Source organism: Entelurus aequoreus, linkage group LG25 (assembly GCF_033978785.1).
Source record: "Entelurus aequoreus isolate RoL-2023_Sb linkage group LG25, RoL_Eaeq_v1.1, whole genome shotgun sequence".
Classification (NCBI taxonomy): Eukaryota; Metazoa; Chordata; class Actinopteri; order Syngnathiformes; family Syngnathidae; genus Entelurus; species Entelurus aequoreus.
This window is the reverse complement of record NC_084755.1, coordinates 33,985,508-34,005,161: the sequence shown is the minus strand read 5'-3', so window position 1 is coordinate 34,005,161 and position 19,654 is coordinate 33,985,508. Positions and strand designations below refer to the sequence as shown.

Here is a 19,654-nt window from a genome sequence, read left to right as displayed (position 1 = left end):
AGTGCTGTATTTTCTATACACTACCGTTCAAAGGTTTGGGGTCACATTGAAATGTCCTTATTTTTGAAGGAAAAGCACTGTACTTTTCAATGAAGATAACTTTAAACTAGTCTTAACTTTAAAGAAATACACTCTATGCATTGCTAATGTGGTAAATGACTATTCTAGCTGCAAATGTCTGCTTTTTGGTGCAATATCTACATAGGTGTATAGAGGCCCATTTCCAGCAACTATCACTCCAGTGTTCTAATGGTACAATGTGTTTGCTCATTGGCTCAGAAGGCTAATTGATGATTAGAAAACCCTTGTGCAATCATGTTCACACATCTGAAAACAGTTTAGCTCGTTACAGAAGCTACAAAACTGACCTTCCTTTGAGCAGATTGAGTTTCTGGAGCATCACATTTGTGGTGTCAATTAAACGTTCAAAATGGCCAGAAAAAGAGAACTTTCATCTGAAACTCGACAGTCTATTCTTGTTCTTAGAAATGAAGGCTATTCCACAAAATTGTTTGGGTGACCCCAAACTTTTGAACGGTAGTGTATATACTTGGATATGTTCAGAAATATGTTTTTTAACATTCTTAGAGCCCTCTCGACATGATATAACACCCACATAGTCACCTTTGTTTTACACAATATAGTCGCCTTGGTGCGTTGTACTTGCCGGTAGCCAGAGAAGCCGCCAAGTGTCATTGCTCAGGCCGTTGTCGAGGCTTCCAGCACGTGGAAACACTTTGTCACATCCTGTTAAGGGTGTAACGGTACACAAAAATTTCGGTTTGGTACGTACCTCGGTTTAGAGGTCATGGTTCGGTTCATTTTCGGTACAGTAAGAAAACAACAAAATATGAATGTTTTGGTTATTTATTTACCAAATTTGTAAACAATGGCATAACATACATATACACACAGGGTCCATTGCCAGGGTTAATGTGGTCAACATATATAAAATAAAAACTAAATAAGATAAGGCTCAGAATGGTTTCTTAACAAAACCTTTCTACATATAAAGTGCTTTTTTTGATTGATTGATTGAGACTTTTATTAGTAGATTTCACAGTACAGTACATATTCCGTACAATTGACCACTAAATGGTAACACCCGAATAAGTTTTTCAACTTGTTTAAGTCGGGGTCCACGTTAATCAACTTTAAACTGCCTCAAGTTGTTGCTCAGATTAAATAAAATGACAAAACTTTTCTTCTACATATAAAAAGTGCAACATTAAACAGTTTCAAGTCAACTCAGCCTCAGATTAACTTTTCTTTTCCCCCCCAGCCTGGCTAACTTGGCAGTAAGAGGATATATAGGCTTATTGTTCTTCCACCATAGAAGTGGGTCAAAAATCTAGATTCTAATGCAATATGGTCTTAAATCTGCTGCTATAAAAACATTTGTTATTGCTTTAGCCCTGCCTGACTCGCCGAGGAGAGGCTGCTTGAATGCGGTGGTGACAAATGGGTTAGCGTGTTTGACGTGTTGTCAGAAGCAGCTGTTGAACAATGTCAGCAAACCTCCATCCTCTATTGTTGTATCGCGCAGCAAAAGTGTTCCCAAACGGGAGATCTTAACGAGGCAGGAGGGTCATCCAGCTCTGGCTTTTACATGTTGTCGTAGCCCGGTCGCTGCTAGCATGCCGTGTGTTGTGCCTCGGTGTGCATTTACACAACGTGCGGTACGCTACTTAATATGTCCGTGTGGAAACTCGTTCAGTACACCTCCGAACCGAACTGGAACCCCCGTACCAAAACGGTTCAATACAAATACACGTACCGTTACACCCCTATATCCTGTGTATCTCCTCTTAGTTGGAACTGGGTTTCGATGTGCTGGAAACATTGGCAAAGATTGTTCTATCAAAAAGTTGTAAAACACGATCGTCGCGGCGAAAATGGCGCTGACATTAACCATGTTGTTAGCGTTGAGTGCCGCATTGTTCCCGCTGTTGTCCTTCGATATTGCTCACGTCAAAGGCTCACCAATTTGGAGATTTGTTATTGATGACGCAGGAGAGATGAAGTGCAACAACTGTTATACTCTGTATTTAAAGGCCTACTGAAATGATTTTTTTTTATTTAAACGGGGATAGCAGATCCATTCTATGTGTCATACTTGATCATTTCACGATATTGCCATATTTTTGCTGAAAGGATTTAGTAGAGAACAACGACGATAAAGTTCGCAACTTTTGGTCGCTGATAAAAAAAAGCCTTGCCCCTACCGGAAGTAGCGTGACGTCACAAGCTGGAGTGCTGCTCACATTTCCCCATTGTTTACACCAGCAGCGAGAGAGATTCGGACCGAGAAAGCGACGATTACCCCATTAATTTGAGCGAGGATGAAAGATTCGTGGATGAGGAAAGTGAGAGTGAAGGACTATAGTGCAGTGCAGGACGTATCTTTTTTCGCTCTGACCGTAACTTAGGTACCAGGGTTCATTGGATTCCACACTTTCTCCTTTTTCTATTGTGGATCACGGATTTGTATTTTAAACCACCTCGGATACTATATCCTCTTGAAAATGAGAGTCGAGAACCCGAAATGGACATTCACAGTGACTTTTATCCCCACGACAATACATCGGCAAAACACTTTAGCTACGGAGCTAACGTGATAGCATCGGGCTCAAATGCAGATAGAAACAGACGAAATAAACCCCTGACTGGAAAAATAGACAACAAATCAACAATACTATTAAACCATGGACCTGTAAATACACGGTTAATGCTTTCCAGCCTGGCGAAGGTTAACAATGCTGTTGCTAACGACGCCATTGAAGCTAACTTAGCAACGGGACCTCACAGAGCTATGATAAAAACATTAGCGCTCCACCTACGCCAGCCAGCCCTCATCTGCTCATCAACACCCATGCTCACCTGCGTTCCAGCGATCGACGGAAGGAGGAAGGACTTCACCCGATCATCCGTGCGGTCGGCGGCTAGCGTCGGCTAGCGCGTCTGCTATCCAAGTCAAAGTCCTCCTGGTTGTGTTGCCGTAGTCCGCCGCTAATACACCGATCCCACCTACAACTTTCTTCTTTGCAGTCTCCATTGTTCATTAAACAAATTGCAAAAGATTCACCAACACAGATGTCCAGAATACTGTGGAATTTTGAGATGAAAACAGAGCTTTTTTGTATTGGATTCAAAGGTGTACCAATACTTCCGTTTAACTAGTGACGTCACTTGCATACGTCATCATACATAGACGTTTTCAACCGGAAGTTTAGCGGAAATTTTAAATTGCACTTTATAAGTTAACCCGGCCGTATTGGCATGTGTTGCAATGTTAAGATTTCATCATTGATATATAAACTATCAGACTGCGTGGTCGGTAGTAGTGGCTTTCAGTAGGCCTTTAACATGAAAAACAAGCATGTGAAAAAGGAAAGTTCCCCTTGGTGAATATCTCTCTACAGTCCTGCACATCTATTGGGATAACCACAACATAATAGAAAATAGGGCAAATACTGTACTGTAAATGAGTTGTTTATGTATATGAAGGTTAGGTTTCAAAGAATATTTGAAATCCCACTGCAAATGTGGATGAACATTATTGTCTGAGTACCAAAATAGTCTAAGTGTGGGTTACACCTTGTATTCAAAATAAATATTACAGACAATTATATCCTCCTTACTTTGGCAATACTTGATTTCACAATTATTTCCGGCTTTCTCACCTTCTGTATTCCCAGCACAGAGCAGAAGACCGTGTACTCTCCCAAGCGGGCCCGTAACCATGACAACAAGGATAGTCAAAGTGTGGAGGAGTCTGAAATTCTACTGATTAAAAAAACACAAAGAAAAGAGCCGTCCCTGTTGTGGGCACTTTGCTTGACCTTTGGGCCGTATTTCCTCATCTCCTGCTTCTACAAGTTCATCCAAGACATTCTCATGTTCGTTGGCCCAGAGATCCTCCGGTAAGAAGACCCTGTTATTGTAGCAATATGAATGAGTTTTGATATTTTTTCCAAGTTAACGCTCTTTACTCGGATCATCTTCAGGCTGCTGATCCGGTTTGTCAACAATTCTAGCGCCCCCCTCCTGGCATGGCTTCTTCTACACAGCTCTGCTCTTCCTATGTAACTGTGTGCAGTCACTCATCCTCCAGAGGTACTTTCACATCTGCTTCGTGTCAGGCATGCGTCTCCGCACTGCCGTCGTTGGAGCCGTCTACAGGAAGGTACTTTCATATTAATAGGATGACTTGTTGGTTGCGTAATGACTTGTCAACACAGAACAGTACTCAAAAAAACAAGCATTATGAACTGGAAATTACTTACTTTACATTAGGGCTGGGCGATATGGCCTTTTATTAATATCTCGATATTTTTAGGCCATGTCACGATACACGATATATATCTGGATATTTTGCCTTTGCCTTGAATGAACACTTGATGCATATACACTACCGTTCAAAAGTTTGGGGTCACCCAAACAGTTTTGTGGAATAGCCTTCATTTCTAAGAACAAGAATAGACTGTCGAGTTTCAGATGAAAGTTCTCTTTTTCTGGCCATTTTGAGCGTTTAATTGACCCCAAAAATGTGATGCTCCAGAAACTCAATCTGCTCAAAGGAAGGTCAGTTTTGTAGCTTCTGTAACGAGCCTAACTGTTTTCAGATGTGTGAACATGATTGCACAAGGGTTTTCTAATCATCAATTAGCCTTCTGAGCCAATGAGCAAACACATTGTACCATTAGAACACTGGAGTGATACTTCCTGGAAATGGGCCTGTATACACCTATGTAGATATTGCACCAAAAACCGGACATTTGCAGCTAGAATAGTCATTTACCACATTAGCAATGTATAGGGTGTATTTCTTTAAAGTTAAGACTAGTTTAAAGTTATCTTCATTGAAAAGTACAGTGCTTTTCCTTCAAAATAAGGACATTTCAATGTGACCCCAAACTTTTGAACGGTAGTGTAATCACAGCAGTATGATGATTCTATGTGTCTACATTAAAACATTCTTCTTCATACTGCATTAATATATGCTCATTTTAAACTTTCATGCAGAGAGAGAAACCACAACTAAGTCAATTTACCAAAACCGGAATAAAGTTAAAGTACCAATGATTGTCACACACACACTAGGAATGAAACAGTTATTCTGCAGTGGCACACAAATTCATGTCATTTCCAAAACAAAGTGCAAGATTGTCAGAGACATTTTAAAACAAGCTATTAGTGTTAAATCACCAAAATGATTCCCGGGCGCGGCGCCGCTGCTGCCCACTGCTCCCCAAGGGGATGGGTCAAATGCAGAGGACAAATTTCACCACATCTAGTGTGTGTGTGACAATCATTGGTACTTTAATCTTTAATCTTAATCTTTAGTGCACTTTTGTGCATGATGTCACTAAGATGACTTCCTGTATCTAAACAACACTAAATTAAAGTGCACTTTTTGTACAGAACGCCACTACAATAGTTTAAAACGAATAAAGTGCACTTTTGTGCATGATGTCACACAAGATATTTCAATAAGTGTCAAATAAAAATGAGCTGCATAATAGGAAATCAAATAGTGTATGTCCTTCGCTATGTGGTAGCTTCCTGCGGACGTTATCTCCTTCTGTTGTTGACTATTTTTTTTTTATACGGTGTTGATGTGGAAATTGTTGTCTCTGCATTTTGTTGGTGTGGCACCGAATGGAGATGTTGACATGCGGAAGTTCAAGCACTCTTCATTCTCTAGCGGGTGACTTTTCAAATGATGCTACACATTAGCAGTGGTGCTACTTTTTGTAGCAACGCTTTTGTCGCATACTTGTTCACCATCTACCCGCTTGAAGCCAAACCACCGCCAGACAATGGACTCTCTGCTGTTTTTCTTGGGAATTAATTATTCCTTCATTTGTTACCAGATTCGCACCTTCTTTCTCTCGTATTACCACTCGCACCACAGCTAGCGTTACTATGCCGCTACCTGTCTGCTCCGCGAGGGCGTATACGTATGTGACGTATGTAAGAAGGTGCGCTTGTTTTATGTCTCTGTGAGAAGGAGAGACAAGAAAGAGTGGGAAGAGCCTGTAGTGTAATGCCCGCAGCTAAAAGCAACTGCGTGAGAACGTATACTCGAATATCACGATATAGTCATTTTCTATATCGCACGGAGACAAACCCGCGATATATCGAGTATATTGGATATATCGCCCAGCCCTACTTTGCATTGCTTTTCTTAATCAATAGGTGTATTGGTTTTCCTTTTCAATGGTTGTCCATTTTTCCTTAGTAATGTATTACAAAAGTTTAAATGAAAACCGAATCATACAAAACAGATTAAATTTGTTTCATAAAAAAAAAATGCAAATACAATTATTATATTTTAGACACACTTCTATAGAGAATATTTATAGTTTTACCTAACGAAAATAATGCAAAAATACATACACACTGTGTTCCAAATGATTATGCAGAATAGATTTAAGAGTAAAAAAAAAATATTTTTTTGAGCATTAAACTCATGGATGATATTGTGTCTCAAGGCTCTGTAGATCATTGACATCAATCTCAGACACCTGCAAATCAATCAATCAATGTTTATTTATATAGCCCTAAATCACAAATGTCTCAAAGGGCTGGACAAGCCACGACGACATCCTCGGTTCCGAGCCCACATAAGGGCAAGGAAAAACTCACAACCCAGTGGGATGTCGATGTGAATGACTATGAGAAACCTTGGAGAGGACCGCAGATGTGGGTGACACCCCCCCCCCCCCCCCTCTAGGGGAGCCCAGATGCAATGGACATCGAGTGGGTCTGACATAATATTGTGAAAGTCCAGTCCATAGTGGATCTAACATAATAGTGAGAGTCCAGTCCATAGTGGATCTAACATAATAGTGAGAGTCCAGGCCATAGTGGGGCCAGCAGAAGACCATCCCGAGCGGAGACTGGTCAGCAGCGCAGAGATGTCCCCAACCGATGCACAGGCGAGCGGTCCACCCCGGGTCCCGACTCTGGACAGCCAGCACTTCATCCATGGCCACCGGACCTGTGCCCCCCCCCCTCCACAAGGGAGAGGGGAGCAGAGGAGAAAAGAAAAGAAATGGCAGATCAACTGGCCTAAAAAGGGGGTCTATTTAAAGGCTAGAGTATACAAATGAGATTTAAAGGCCTACTGAAACCCACTACTACCGACCACGCAGTCTGGACATCTGTGTTGGTGAATCTTTTGCAATTTGTTTAATGAACAATGAAGACTGTAAAGAAGAAAGTTGTAGGTGGGATCGGTGCATTAGCGGCTGGCTGTAGCAACACAAGCAGGAGGACTTTGACTTGGATAGCAGACGCGCTATCCGACGCTAGCCGCCGACCGCACGGATGATCGGGTGAAGTCCTTCGTTGCTCCGTCGATCGCTGGAACGCAGGTGAGCACGGGTGTTGATGAGCAGATGAGGGCTGGCTGGCGTAGGTGGATAGCTAATGTTTTTAGCATAGCTCTGTGAGGTCCCGTAGCTAAGTTAGCTTCAATGGCGTCGTTAGCAACAGCATTGTTAAGCTTCGCCAGGCTAAAAAGCATTAACCGTGTATTTACAGGTTCATGGTTTAATAGTATTGTTGATTTTCTGTCTATCCTTCCAGTCAGGGGCTTATTTCTTTTGTTTCTATATGCAGTTAAGCCCGACGCTATCACGTTATCTCCGTAGCTAAAGTGTTTCGCCGATGTATTGTCGTGGGGATAAGTCACTGTGAATGTCCATTTCGCGTTCTCCACTCTCATTTTCAAGAGGATATAGTATCCGAGGTGGTTTAAAATACAAATCCGTGATCCACAATAGAAAAAGGAGAGAGTGTGGAATCCAATGAGCCAGCTTGTACTTAAGTTACTGCCAGAGCGAAAAAAGATACGTCCTGCACTGCACTCTAGTCCTTCACTCTCACGTCCCTCATCCACGAATCTTTCATCCTGGCTCAAATTAATGGGGTAATCGTCGCTTTCTCGGTCCAAATCGCTCTTGCTGCTGGTGTAAACAATGGGGAAATGTGAGGAGCCCTTCAACCTGTGACGTCACGCTACTTCCGGTACAGGCAAGGCTTTTTTTTTATCAGCGACCAAAAGTTGAGAACTTTATCGTCGAAGTTCTCTACTAAATCCTTTCAGCAAAAATATGGCAATATCGCGAAATGATCAAGTATGACACATAGAATGGATCTGCTATCCCCGTTTAAATAAAAAAAAATCATTTCAGTAGGCCTTTAATGATGGGACTTAAATGCTTCTACTGAGGTAGCATCTCTAACTGTTACCGGGAGGGCATTCCATAGTACTGGAGCCCCAATAGAAAACGCTCTATAGCCCGCAGACTTTTTTTGGGCTCTGGAAATCACTAATAAGCCGGAGTTCTTTGAACGCAGATTTCTTGCCGGGACATATGGTACAATACAGTCAGCAAGATAGGCTGGAGCTAGACCGTGTAGTATTTTATACGTAAGTAGTAAAACCTTAAAGTCACATCTTAAGTGCACAGGAAGCCAGTGCAGGTGAGCCAGTATAGGCCTAATATGATTAAACTTTCTTGTTCTTGTCAAAAGTCTAGCAGCCGCATTTTGTACCAACTGTAATGTTTTAATGCTAGACATAGGGGGACCCGAAAATAATACGTTACAGTAATCGAGACGAGACGTAACGAACGCATGGATAATGATCTCAGTGTCGCTAGTGGACAAAATGGAACGAATTTTAGCAATATTACGAAGATGAAAGAAGGCCGTTTTAGTAACACTCTTAATGTGTGACTCAAACGAGAGAGTTGGGTGGAAGATAATACCCAGATTCTTTACCGAGTCGCCTTGTTTAATTGTTTGGTTGTCAAATGTTAAGGTGGTATTATTAAATAGGTGTCGGTGTCTAGCAGGACCGATAATCAGCATTTACGTTTTCTTGGCGTTGAGTTGCAAAAATTTAGCGGACATCCATTGTTTAATTTCATTAAGACACGCCTCCAGCTGACTACAATCCGGCGTGTTGGTCAACTTTAGGGGCATGTAGAGTTGAGTGTCATCAGCATAACAGTGAAAGCTAACATCATATTTGCGTATGATGTCACCTAGCGGCAGCATGTAGATGCTGATGAGTGCACCTGTGATAAATAGTCTCCCAGGTAAGCCCAATCAAAGGAAAACTGCTTACCGTATTTTTCGGAGTATAAGTCGCACCAGCCGAAAATGCTTAACAAAGAAGGAAAAAAACATATATAAGTCGCATTTTTTGGGGAAATTTATTTGATAAAACCCAACACCAGGAATAGACATTTGAAAGGCAATTTAAAATAAATAAAGAATAGTGAACAATAGGCTGAATAAGTGTACGTTATCCATCCATCCATCCATCTTCTTCCGCTTATCCGAGGTCGGGTCGCGGGGGCAGCAGCCTAAGCAGGGAAGCCCAGACTTCCCTCTCCCCAGCCACTTCGTCCAGCTCCTCCCGGGGGATCCCGAGGCGTTCCCAGGCCAGCCGGGAGAGATAGTCTTCCCAACGTGTCCTGGGTCTTCCCCGTGGCCTCCTACCGGTCGGACGTGCCCGAAACACCTCCCTCGGGAGGTGTTCGGGTGGCATCCTGACCAGATGCCCGAACCACCTCATCTGGCTCCCCTCGATGTGGAGGAGCAGCGGCTTTACTTTGAGCTCCCCCCGGATGGCAGAGCTTCTCACCCTATCTTTAAGGGAGAGACCCGCCACCCGGCGGAGGAAACTCATTTCGGCCGCTTGTACCCGTGATCTTGTCCTTTCGGTCATGACCCAAAGCTCATGACTATAGGTGAGGATGGGAACGTAGATCGACCGGTAAATTGAGAGCTTTGCCTTTGCCCTCAGCTCCTTCTTCACCACAACGGATCGATACAGCGTCCGCATTACTGAAGACGCCGCACCGATCCGCCTGTCGATCTCACGATCCACTCTTCCCTCACTCGTGAACTGGTACTTGAACTCCTCCACTTGGGGCAAGATCTCCTCCCCAACCCGGAGATGGCACTCCACCCTTTTCCGGGCGAGAACGAGAAGTGTACGTTATGAGACATAAATAACCAACTGAGAACGTGCCTGGTATGTTAACGTAACATATTATGGTAAGAGTCATTCAAATAACTATAACATATAGAACATGCTATACGTTTACCAAACAATCTGTCACTCCTAATCGCTAAATCCCATGAAATCTTATACGTCTAGTCTCTTACGTGAATGAGCTAAATAATATTATTTGATATTTTACGCTAATGTGTTAATAATTTCACACATAAGTCGCTCCTGAGTATAAGTCACACCCCCGGCCAAATTATGAAAAAAACTGATTCATAGTCCGAAAAATACGATAAAAGTAATGTTCCACATTATTAAGCAGGCCACAGGTTTCAAGCGATATGGGGAAGAAAAATTATCTCTGTGCTGCTGAAAAGTGTAAGATAGCACACTACCTCGCTCAGGGTATGAAAACATTGGATATTTCAAAAAAATGTATGTGTGATAATCGAACTGTAAAGAAATGTGTTGCTAATTCAGAGCACAGGCGAGTTTGTGCAGATAAAAGCCAAATAAAAAAAGTCTCTGCCAGACAACTTCACCGGATTGACAGAGAAGCTGCTAAAAAGCCATTGCAAAGCAGCAAAGAGGTATAACTAAAGTGTAGGATCCTCGAGAAGTAGAAACGGTTGCAGTGGGCTCAGGAACACATGAAGATTGATTTTCAAACAGTTTTGTTTACCGGTGAGTACCATGCAACCCTAGATGGCCCAGATGGCTGGAGCAGCAGATGGTTGGTGAATGGCCACAATGTCCAAACAAGGCTGAGACGGCAACAACGAAGTGGGGGTGTCATGTTTTGGGCTGGAATAATGGGGAGAGAGCTGGTGGGTACCTTGAGGGTTTGAAAATGACCTCTGCGAAATATGTAGAGTTTCTGACTGACCACTTTCTTCCATGGTACAAAAAGAAGAACCGTACCTTCCGACAAAAAAAATCATCTTCAGGCATGACAATGCCCCATCTCATGCTGCAAAGAACACCACTGAGTCACTGGCTGCTATGGCGTAGTGGGTAGAGCGGCCGTGCCAGAAACCTGAGGGTTGCAGGTTCGCTCCCCGCCTCTGGACATCCAAATCGCTGCCATTGTGTCCTTGGGCAGGACACTTCACCCTTGCCCCCGGTGCCGCTCACACTGGTGAATGAATGATGAATGAATGATAAGTGGTGGTCGGAGGGGCCGTAGGCGCAAACTGGCAGCCTCACTTCCATCAGTCTACCCAAGTGGCTACATATGTAGCTTACCACCACCAGGTGTGAATGAATGATGGGTTCCCACTTCTCTGTGAGCGCTTTGAGTATCTAACAATAGAAAAGCGCGATATAAAATCTAATCCATTATTATTATTATTAAGAGGAGAGAAACTGATGGTGGTTGCCACCATCCTCTCCCGACCTCAACCCTATTAAGAACCTGTGGAGCATCATCAAGCAAAATATCTATGAGGGTGGGAGACCGTTCATATCCAAGCAGCAGCTATGGGATGCTATTCTAACATCCTGTAAATAAATTAAAGCTGAAACTGTCCAAGAACTCACAAGTTCAATGGATGCAAGGCTTATAAAAGTTATATCAAGCAAGGGGTCTTATAAAAACCTAACCTATCCCATAACCCCGGAGGGTCGTTGGGGCACCAGACAAGGGGTCTTATATATTTTTTTGAGTTTGAGTTTATTTGGAACATGCGAGCATACAACATGATACATCACAATTTCCAGTTCCTCTTTTCAACATGTTCGAAAAGGAGTAGGAAGAAGCAGAGCTTATTTAATCCTACCCCTTTTCTTTTACATAACAGTTGCTAAAACGTTTGTTCACTTCCTGTTCTCAATTTATTCACATTATACTCTATAAGTAATCACAATAAAAATACATAAATAAATAATAATTGGTGAAGTAAGTCATATTTCATATGATGAGACAAGTAAGATTATTTTGAGAATGAAAGAATGGATGGATGAAATTAATTCAGAATGTTTATATATTATATATATATAGTAACATGTAACTGTTTGATCAAAAGTTATTTCAATCCAAAAAAAAATTAATTTATATGGTCTAATAAAGCTACAAATTCAACATGTGACCATTTTGAGTTCTTTACAAGTCTATAAAATGTCCTGAAAACTCTGTTGTGCTTAATCATTTGGAACAGTGGACTTTGAGTTATTTATTGTATTTATTTATTTATTGTAAAAATACTGTTATAATATCCAGATTTGTTCAATGAAATTTGAATTCAACTCTTAACGGCTGATGACTTGAAAATTACCGTATTTTTCGGAGAATAAGTCGGTCCGGAGTATAAGTCGCACCGGCCGAAAATGCATAATAAAGAAGGAAAAACACATATATAAGTCACACTGGAGTATAAGTCGCATTTTTTGGGGAAATGTATTTGATAAAAGCCAACACCAAGAATAGACATTTGAAAGGCAATTTAAAATAAATAAAGAATAGTGAACAACAGGCTGAATAAGTGTACGTTATATGAGGCATAAATAACCAACTGAGAACGTGCCTGGTATGTTAACGTAACATATTATGGTAAGAGTCATTCAAATAACTATAACATATAGAACATGCTATACGTTTACCCATACTTGGCAACCCTCCCGTTTTTAGCGGGAGAATCCCGTTATTCAGCGCCTCTCCCGACAACCTCCCAGCAGAGATTTTCTCCCGACAAACTCCCGGTATTCAGCCGGAGCTGGAGGCCACGCCCCCTCCAGCTCAATGCGGACCTGAGTGGGGACAGCCGTTCTCACGTCCGCTTTCCCAGCAGCTTGCCTGCCCAATGACGTCATAACATCTACGGCTTTTAGAGAGTAGAGTGCACAACAAGGAGAGAGAGTTCTTGGTTTCTTATGCGGGTTTATTGTTAGGCAGTTTCATTAACGTCCTCCCAGCGCGGTACCAACACACAACAACAGCAGTCACGTTTAGTCTACCGTAAAGCAGTTCGTCTGCCGTAAACAGCAATGTTGTGACACTCTTAAACAGGACAATACTGCCACCTACTGGATAGCCTGCAGAACACTGAAATTCAAGTATGTCTTTTATTTATATGTATAATAAAATAAAAAATAAATATATATATATAGCTAGAATTCACTGAAAGTCAAGTATTTCATACATATATATATATATTATATATATATATATGAAATACTTCATTTGGTGAATTCTAGCTGTAAATATACTCTCCTCTTAACCACGCCCTTAGCCACGCCCCAACCACGCCCCCACCCCAACCACGCCCCCACCCCAAACACGCCCCCCCCACCCCCCGCAAGTATGCGTTTACCAAACAATCTGTCACTCCTAATCGCTAAATCCCATGAAATCTTATACGTCTAGTCTCTTACGTGAATGAGCTAAATAATATTATTTGATATTTTACGCTAATGTGTTAATAATTTCACACTTAAGTTGCTCCTGAGTATAAGTCGCACACCCTATGAAAAAAACTGCGACTTATAGTCCGTAAAATACGGTATACTGACTGACATTTGCATTAATTATTTATGAAAATGTGAGTAAAATGTACTTTGCATAATAATTTGGAACACAGTGTAAATGAAGAATGAAGGACGAGCGTCAGAAAATGTTTGCTTTCATAACAGAAAGCAAACATTTAAAAAATAATGCACAAAGTGAGAATAAGAACATGTCATTTTATTTCATGCGATTGCTCTTCTGCATACCATAGAAAGAGCGGAGGAGAAAATGTGCGCCTTCACGCTTCACACTGTGATCGCTCCTCTACAATTACAGTACATTTGCATTAGAAAACGACAGCATTTTTTCCACCAGTCAATATCCAGACATATCATTTATTTGATGCCATCGCTACTCTGTACACGATGAAGAGCAATTGAGAAATTGTAAATGCGTGGCCATGTAGAAAGTTAGCATCCTATTAAGTAAATAAGATATTATATTTAGTTTGTGTGCTAATAAGAACAATGTATGGAAATTATCCTTAAATAACTTGTTCTAGTCCGTCACATTATAGAAAATATACAGTGGTAGGGGAACACTGCATGTCTGTCCAACTTGCGGGGGTTTTTACCATCTCACACATTTCTGGCTGCAATTGCATCCTCATAATCTTTTGTTCCCTTCCCCCCCTGCTGTGTTAGGCCCTGGTTATCAGCAGTGCTGCACGCCGCACTTCCACAGTGGGGGAGATCGTCAACTTGATGTCAGTGGACGCTCAGCGCTTCATGGACCTCATTGCTTATATCAACATGGTATGGTCCGCCCCCCTGCAGGTGGTGCTGGCGCTGTACTTTCTCTGGCAGGTAGGAATCCTCAGCAACTATTTCCAAGCACCATCGCCAACAGCCAATTCTCACTTTTGAGTTTTTTAGAGCCAAATGTTGACTATTTTTTGTGTAGGACCCCTCTATTTTGTTCTTGCGTTGAAAAATAGAAATTGTTTTAGTCACTCCTTCTTATAGCGACCAACTCATCATGTTCACCGTAAATATACTGTAAGTGGGCCGACTTGAATTGACGTCGACATACAGTCATGGTCAAAAGTTTACATACACTTGTAAAGAACATAATGTCATGCAGGGGCGTCACTAGCTTTTAAGGACAGGGGGGGCTTAGCCCCCAGGACAGGGGTGGGCAACCCGCGGCTCTAGAGCCGCATGCGGCTCTTTAGCGCCGCCCTAGTGGCTCTTTGGAGCTTTTTCAAAAATGTATGAAAAATGGAAAAAGATGAGCGGAAAAAAAAATATTTTTTGTTTTAATATGGTTTCTGTAGGAGGACAAACATGACACAAACCTCCCTAATTGTTATAAAGCACACTGTTTATATTAAACATGCTTCACTGATTCGAGTATTTGGCGAGCGCTGTTTTGTCCTACTAATTTTGGCGGTCCTTGAACTCACCTTAGTTTGTTTACATGTATAACTTTCTCCGACTTTCTAGGACGTGTTTTATGCCACTTCTTTTTCTGTCTCATTTTGTCCACCAAACTTTTAACATTGTACATGAATGCACAAAGGTGAGTTTTGTTGATGTTATTGACTTGTGTGGAGTGCTAATCAGACATATTTGGTCACTGAATGACTGCAAGCTAATCGATGCTAACATGCTATTTAGGCTAGCTATATGTACATATTGCATCATCATGCCTCATTTGTAGCTATATTTGAGCTCATTTAGTTTCCTTTAAGTCCTCTTAATTCAATTTATATCTCATGACACACTATCTGTATGTAATATGGCTTTTAATTTTTTGCGGCTCCAGACAGATTTGTTTTTGTATTTTTGGTCCAATATGGCTCTTTCAACATTTTGGGTTGCCGACCCCTGCCCCAGGAGATGCACAGGATGCGAGCGAACGTAGCGCACGAGCACAAAACTTCACAAACGGCTAACAAAGACTTAGAAATTATTCATTGTTGTTATTATTATTTCAGTCGATTTAGTTTCAATCTGTGTTCAGTACAACAACAAACATGGGTTTGCACAGTGACATTTTGTTTACAGCATCAACAAGAAACAATGACTTGCATGATCCTTCAAGATACACTGAAACACAATGAAAGTCATGGCATTAGCCTCTATGTTATTCATTCACAACATAGAAGCTAATGCCACAACTTTAGCTCACAATACAATAATTGTTTGTTCCCAAATATTTTGAAGTTGCACAGATTACATTTTGGGCACCTATGTGACTAAAATGGTTGTAAATTCAAGCCCTGGAAATATTATTTAATTACTTGAATTAAATTAATATCTGGATCGGGATAATTTGGCTTGTATATAATATATATGTATATTATGGCAAGCCGTTAAGGAAATTAAATATATATGGAAGTCTGAATAGAAATGAGAAACTTTTATATATACTGTAAATAAGAAAGACTTAGAGTCCGTCTGCTGATCTGAAAAAGAGCCAAAGCTGTCAAAGAGCTGAGGGACCATCTTCAAAGTGCAATGCTGAAACAAATAATGCAAACAATAAAATGTAACTTCCAGGGCTTGAGATTAACGTAGTCCCGTCGTCCCGGGGACGGTAAAAAAAAATGCACGGGACGAAATTAAATGCTTCCCGGGACGATGGCTTTTAACCATTTTTTTTCTTTTTCTTTTTATGTATTTATTCATTTTACATTTTATATTAAATGTCTTGGTTTTTCCACCCTCTGAAAATCCTATGAAATGTTTAACAAGCCATCCTATAATAGTACAACAGCTATTAATGTAACAATACAATAAAACAAATATATTTAATGATGTTTTTTTCATTATTTTAACAATAGGCTAATGTATATTACTTTATGTAGATTCTACAAGAAACACAAAACTTAAAAACTAAATTATTTACAATTGCAGACACAAGGTTCTTGTTCTGCAGTGCTGTGTGCTAATGTGCTTCGTACACCTGCAGGACCGCAAGCAAGGTCGCAGAGAAAATGCGGACTGGATTTTGAGTGATGTGGGCATTTTGTATATACTACTACTATATACTAAATGGGCTCTCCACCTTACACTATGAAGTGAGGGGAAACTGAGTGAATAATGACAGGTTATATGATTATTTATTTAAACTCATATTCGGGCCACTTTATAATGAATATGTCGGCATGTATTTGTAAAAAAAAAATATATATATATATTTTTTTTTTTTTTTTTTTTTTAAACACCAAATTATTTAGGGGGGCTTAAGAACATTTTAGGGGGGCTTGAGCCCCCCTAAAATAGGCCTAACAACGCCAATGATGTCATGGCTGTCTTGAGTTTCCAATAATTTCTACAGCTCTTATTTTTTTGTGATAGAGTGATTAGAGCACATACGTGTTGGTCCCAAAAAACATTCATGAGGTTTGGTTCTTTTATGAATTTATTATGGGTCTACTGAAAATGTGAGCAAATGTGCTGGGTCAAAAGTATACGTACAGCAATGTTAATATTTGCTTACATGTCCCTTGGCAAGTTTGACTGCAATAAGGCACTTTTGGTAGCCATACACAAGCTTCTGCTTGAATTTTTGACCACTCCTCTTGACAAAATTGGTGCAGTTCAGCTAAATTAGTTGGTTTTCTGACATGGACTTGTTTCTTCAGCATTGACCACACGTTTAAAGGCTTACTGAAATGAGATTTTCTTGATAGCATATCCATTCTGTGTGTCATACTTGATCATTTCGCGATATTGCCATATTTTTGCTGAAAGGATTTAGTAGAGAACATTGACGATAAAGTTCGCAACTTTTGGTCACTGATAAAAAAAAAAGCCTTGCCTGTACCGGAAGTAGCGTGACGTCAGAGGTTGTGGAGCTCCTCACATCTGCACATTGTTTACAATCATGGACGCCAGCAGTGTGAGTGATTCGGACCGAGAAAGCGACGATTACCCCATTAATTTGAGCGAGGATGAAAGATTCGTGGATGAGGAAAGTGAGAGTGAAGGACTAGAGGGCAGTGGAAGCGATTCAGATAGGGAAGATGCAGTGATAGGCGGGTGGGACCTGATATTCAACTGGGAATGACTAAAACAGTAAATAAACACAAGACATATATATACTCTATTAGCCACAACACAACCAGGCTTATATTTAATATGCCACAAATGAATCCGCATAACAAACACCTCCCCCCTCCCGTCCATATAACCCACCAATACAAATCAAACACCCGCACAGCACACTCAATCCCACAGCCCAAAGTACCGTTCACTTCCGTAAAGTCCATACAGCACATATATTTCCCCAAAGTTACGTACGTGACATGCACATAGCGGCACGCACGTACGGGCAAGCGATCAAATGTTTGGAAGCCGCAGCTGCGTACTCACGGTACCGCGTCTGCTATCCAACTCAAAGTCCTCCTGGTTGTGTTGCTGCAGCCGGCCGCTAATACACCGATCCCACCTACAGCTTTCTTCTTTGCAGTCTTCATTGTCCATTGAACAAATTGCAAAAGATTCACCAACACAGATGTCCAGAATACTGTGGAATTTTGCGATGAAAACAGACGCTGTTTGTATTGGGACACAATGTGTCCCAATACTTCCGCACAATCTGTGACGTCACGCGCAAACGTCATCATACCGAGACGTTTTCAGCCGGATATTTCCCGGGAAATTTAAAATTGCACTTTATAAGTTAACCCGGCCGTATTGGCATGTGTTGCAATGTTAAGATTTCATCATTGATATATAAACTATCAGACTGCGTGGTCGATAGTAGTGGCTTTCAGTAGGCCTTTAAGTCAGGACTTTGGGAAGGCCATTCTAAAACCTTAATTCTAGCCTCATTTAGCCATTCCTTTACCACTTTTGGCGTGTGTTTGGGGTCGTTGTCCTGTTGGAACACCCAACTGCGCCCAAGACCCAACCTCCGGGCTGATGATTTTAGGTTGTCCTGAAGAATTTGGAGGTAATCCTCCTTTTTCATTGTCCCATTTACTCTCTGTAAAGCACCAGTTCCATTGGCAGCAAAACAGGCCCAGAGCATAATACTACCACCACTATGCTTGACGGTAGGGATGGTGTTCCTGGGATTAAAGGCCTCACATTTTCTCCTCCAAACATATTGCTGGGTATTGTGGCCAAACAGCTCCATTTTTGTTTCATCTGACATCACATGGACAAAGATAAGACCTTCTGGAGGAAAGTTCTGTGGTCAGATGAAACAAAAATGGAGCTGTTTGGCCACAATACCCGGCAATATGTTTGGAGGAGAAAAGGTGAGGCCTTTAATCCCATGAACACCATTCCTACGGTCAAGCATGGTGGTGGTAGTATTATGCTCTGAGCCAATGGAACTGGTGCTTTACAGAGAGTAAATGAGACAATGAAAAAGGAGGATTACCTCCAAATTCTTCAGGACAATCTAAAATCATCAGCCCGGAGGTTGGGTCTTGGGCACAGTTGGGTGTTCCAACAGGACAATGACCCCAAGCACACGTCAAAAGTGGTAAAGGAATGGCTAAACCAGGCTAGAATTAAGGTTTTAGAATGGCCTTCCCAAAGTCCTGACTTAAACCTGTGGACAATGCTGAAGAAACAAGTCCATGTCAGAAAACCAACAAATTTAGCTGAACTGCACCAATTTTGTCAAGAGGAGTGGTCAAAAATTCAAGCAGAAGCTTGTGGATGGCTACCAAAAGCGCCTTATTGCAGTGAAACTTGCCAAGGGACATGTAAGCAAATATTAACATTGCTGTATGTATACTTTTGACCCAGCACATTTGCTCACATTTTCAGTAGACCCATAATAAATTCATAAAAGAACCAAACTTCATGAATGTTTTTTGGGACCAACAAGTATGTGCTCCAATCACTCTATTACAAAAAAATAAGAGTTGTAGAAATGATTGGAAACTCAAAACAGCCATGACATTATGTTCTTTACAAGTGTATGTCAACTTTTGACCAAGACTGTACGTGCTTGACCACTTTTTGTCAACATGACATTTTACCACAAAGCCGTCATTTTATTTAAAAAATCGGTCCGTTTATGTTGGTATGTGTTATCGCTAAGCAGCGTGGAATGACTACAGCAACAATTAAGCTTCACAATAAAAGCATGGCAGTATTAACCTCGATTCTACCACTGCTACTAACAAAATACACTCTGGATGCACA

The 19,654-nt window shown here is 41.2% G+C and overlaps 1 protein-coding gene across 1 annotated transcript in view; it reads left to right on the top strand.

The window, feature by feature from the left end:
• The window catches only part of LOC133642451 (multidrug resistance-associated protein 1-like), a 104,935-nt gene that overhangs the window by 28,907 nt on the left and 56,374 nt on the right, over positions 1-19,654 (top strand). The window contains 4 exon segments of the mRNA XM_062036643.1: positions 3,699-3,923; positions 4,008-4,041; positions 4,043-4,186; positions 14,183-14,344. Coding sequence (XP_061892627.1) covers positions 3,699-3,923; positions 4,008-4,041; positions 4,043-4,186; positions 14,183-14,344 — 565 coding nt within the window.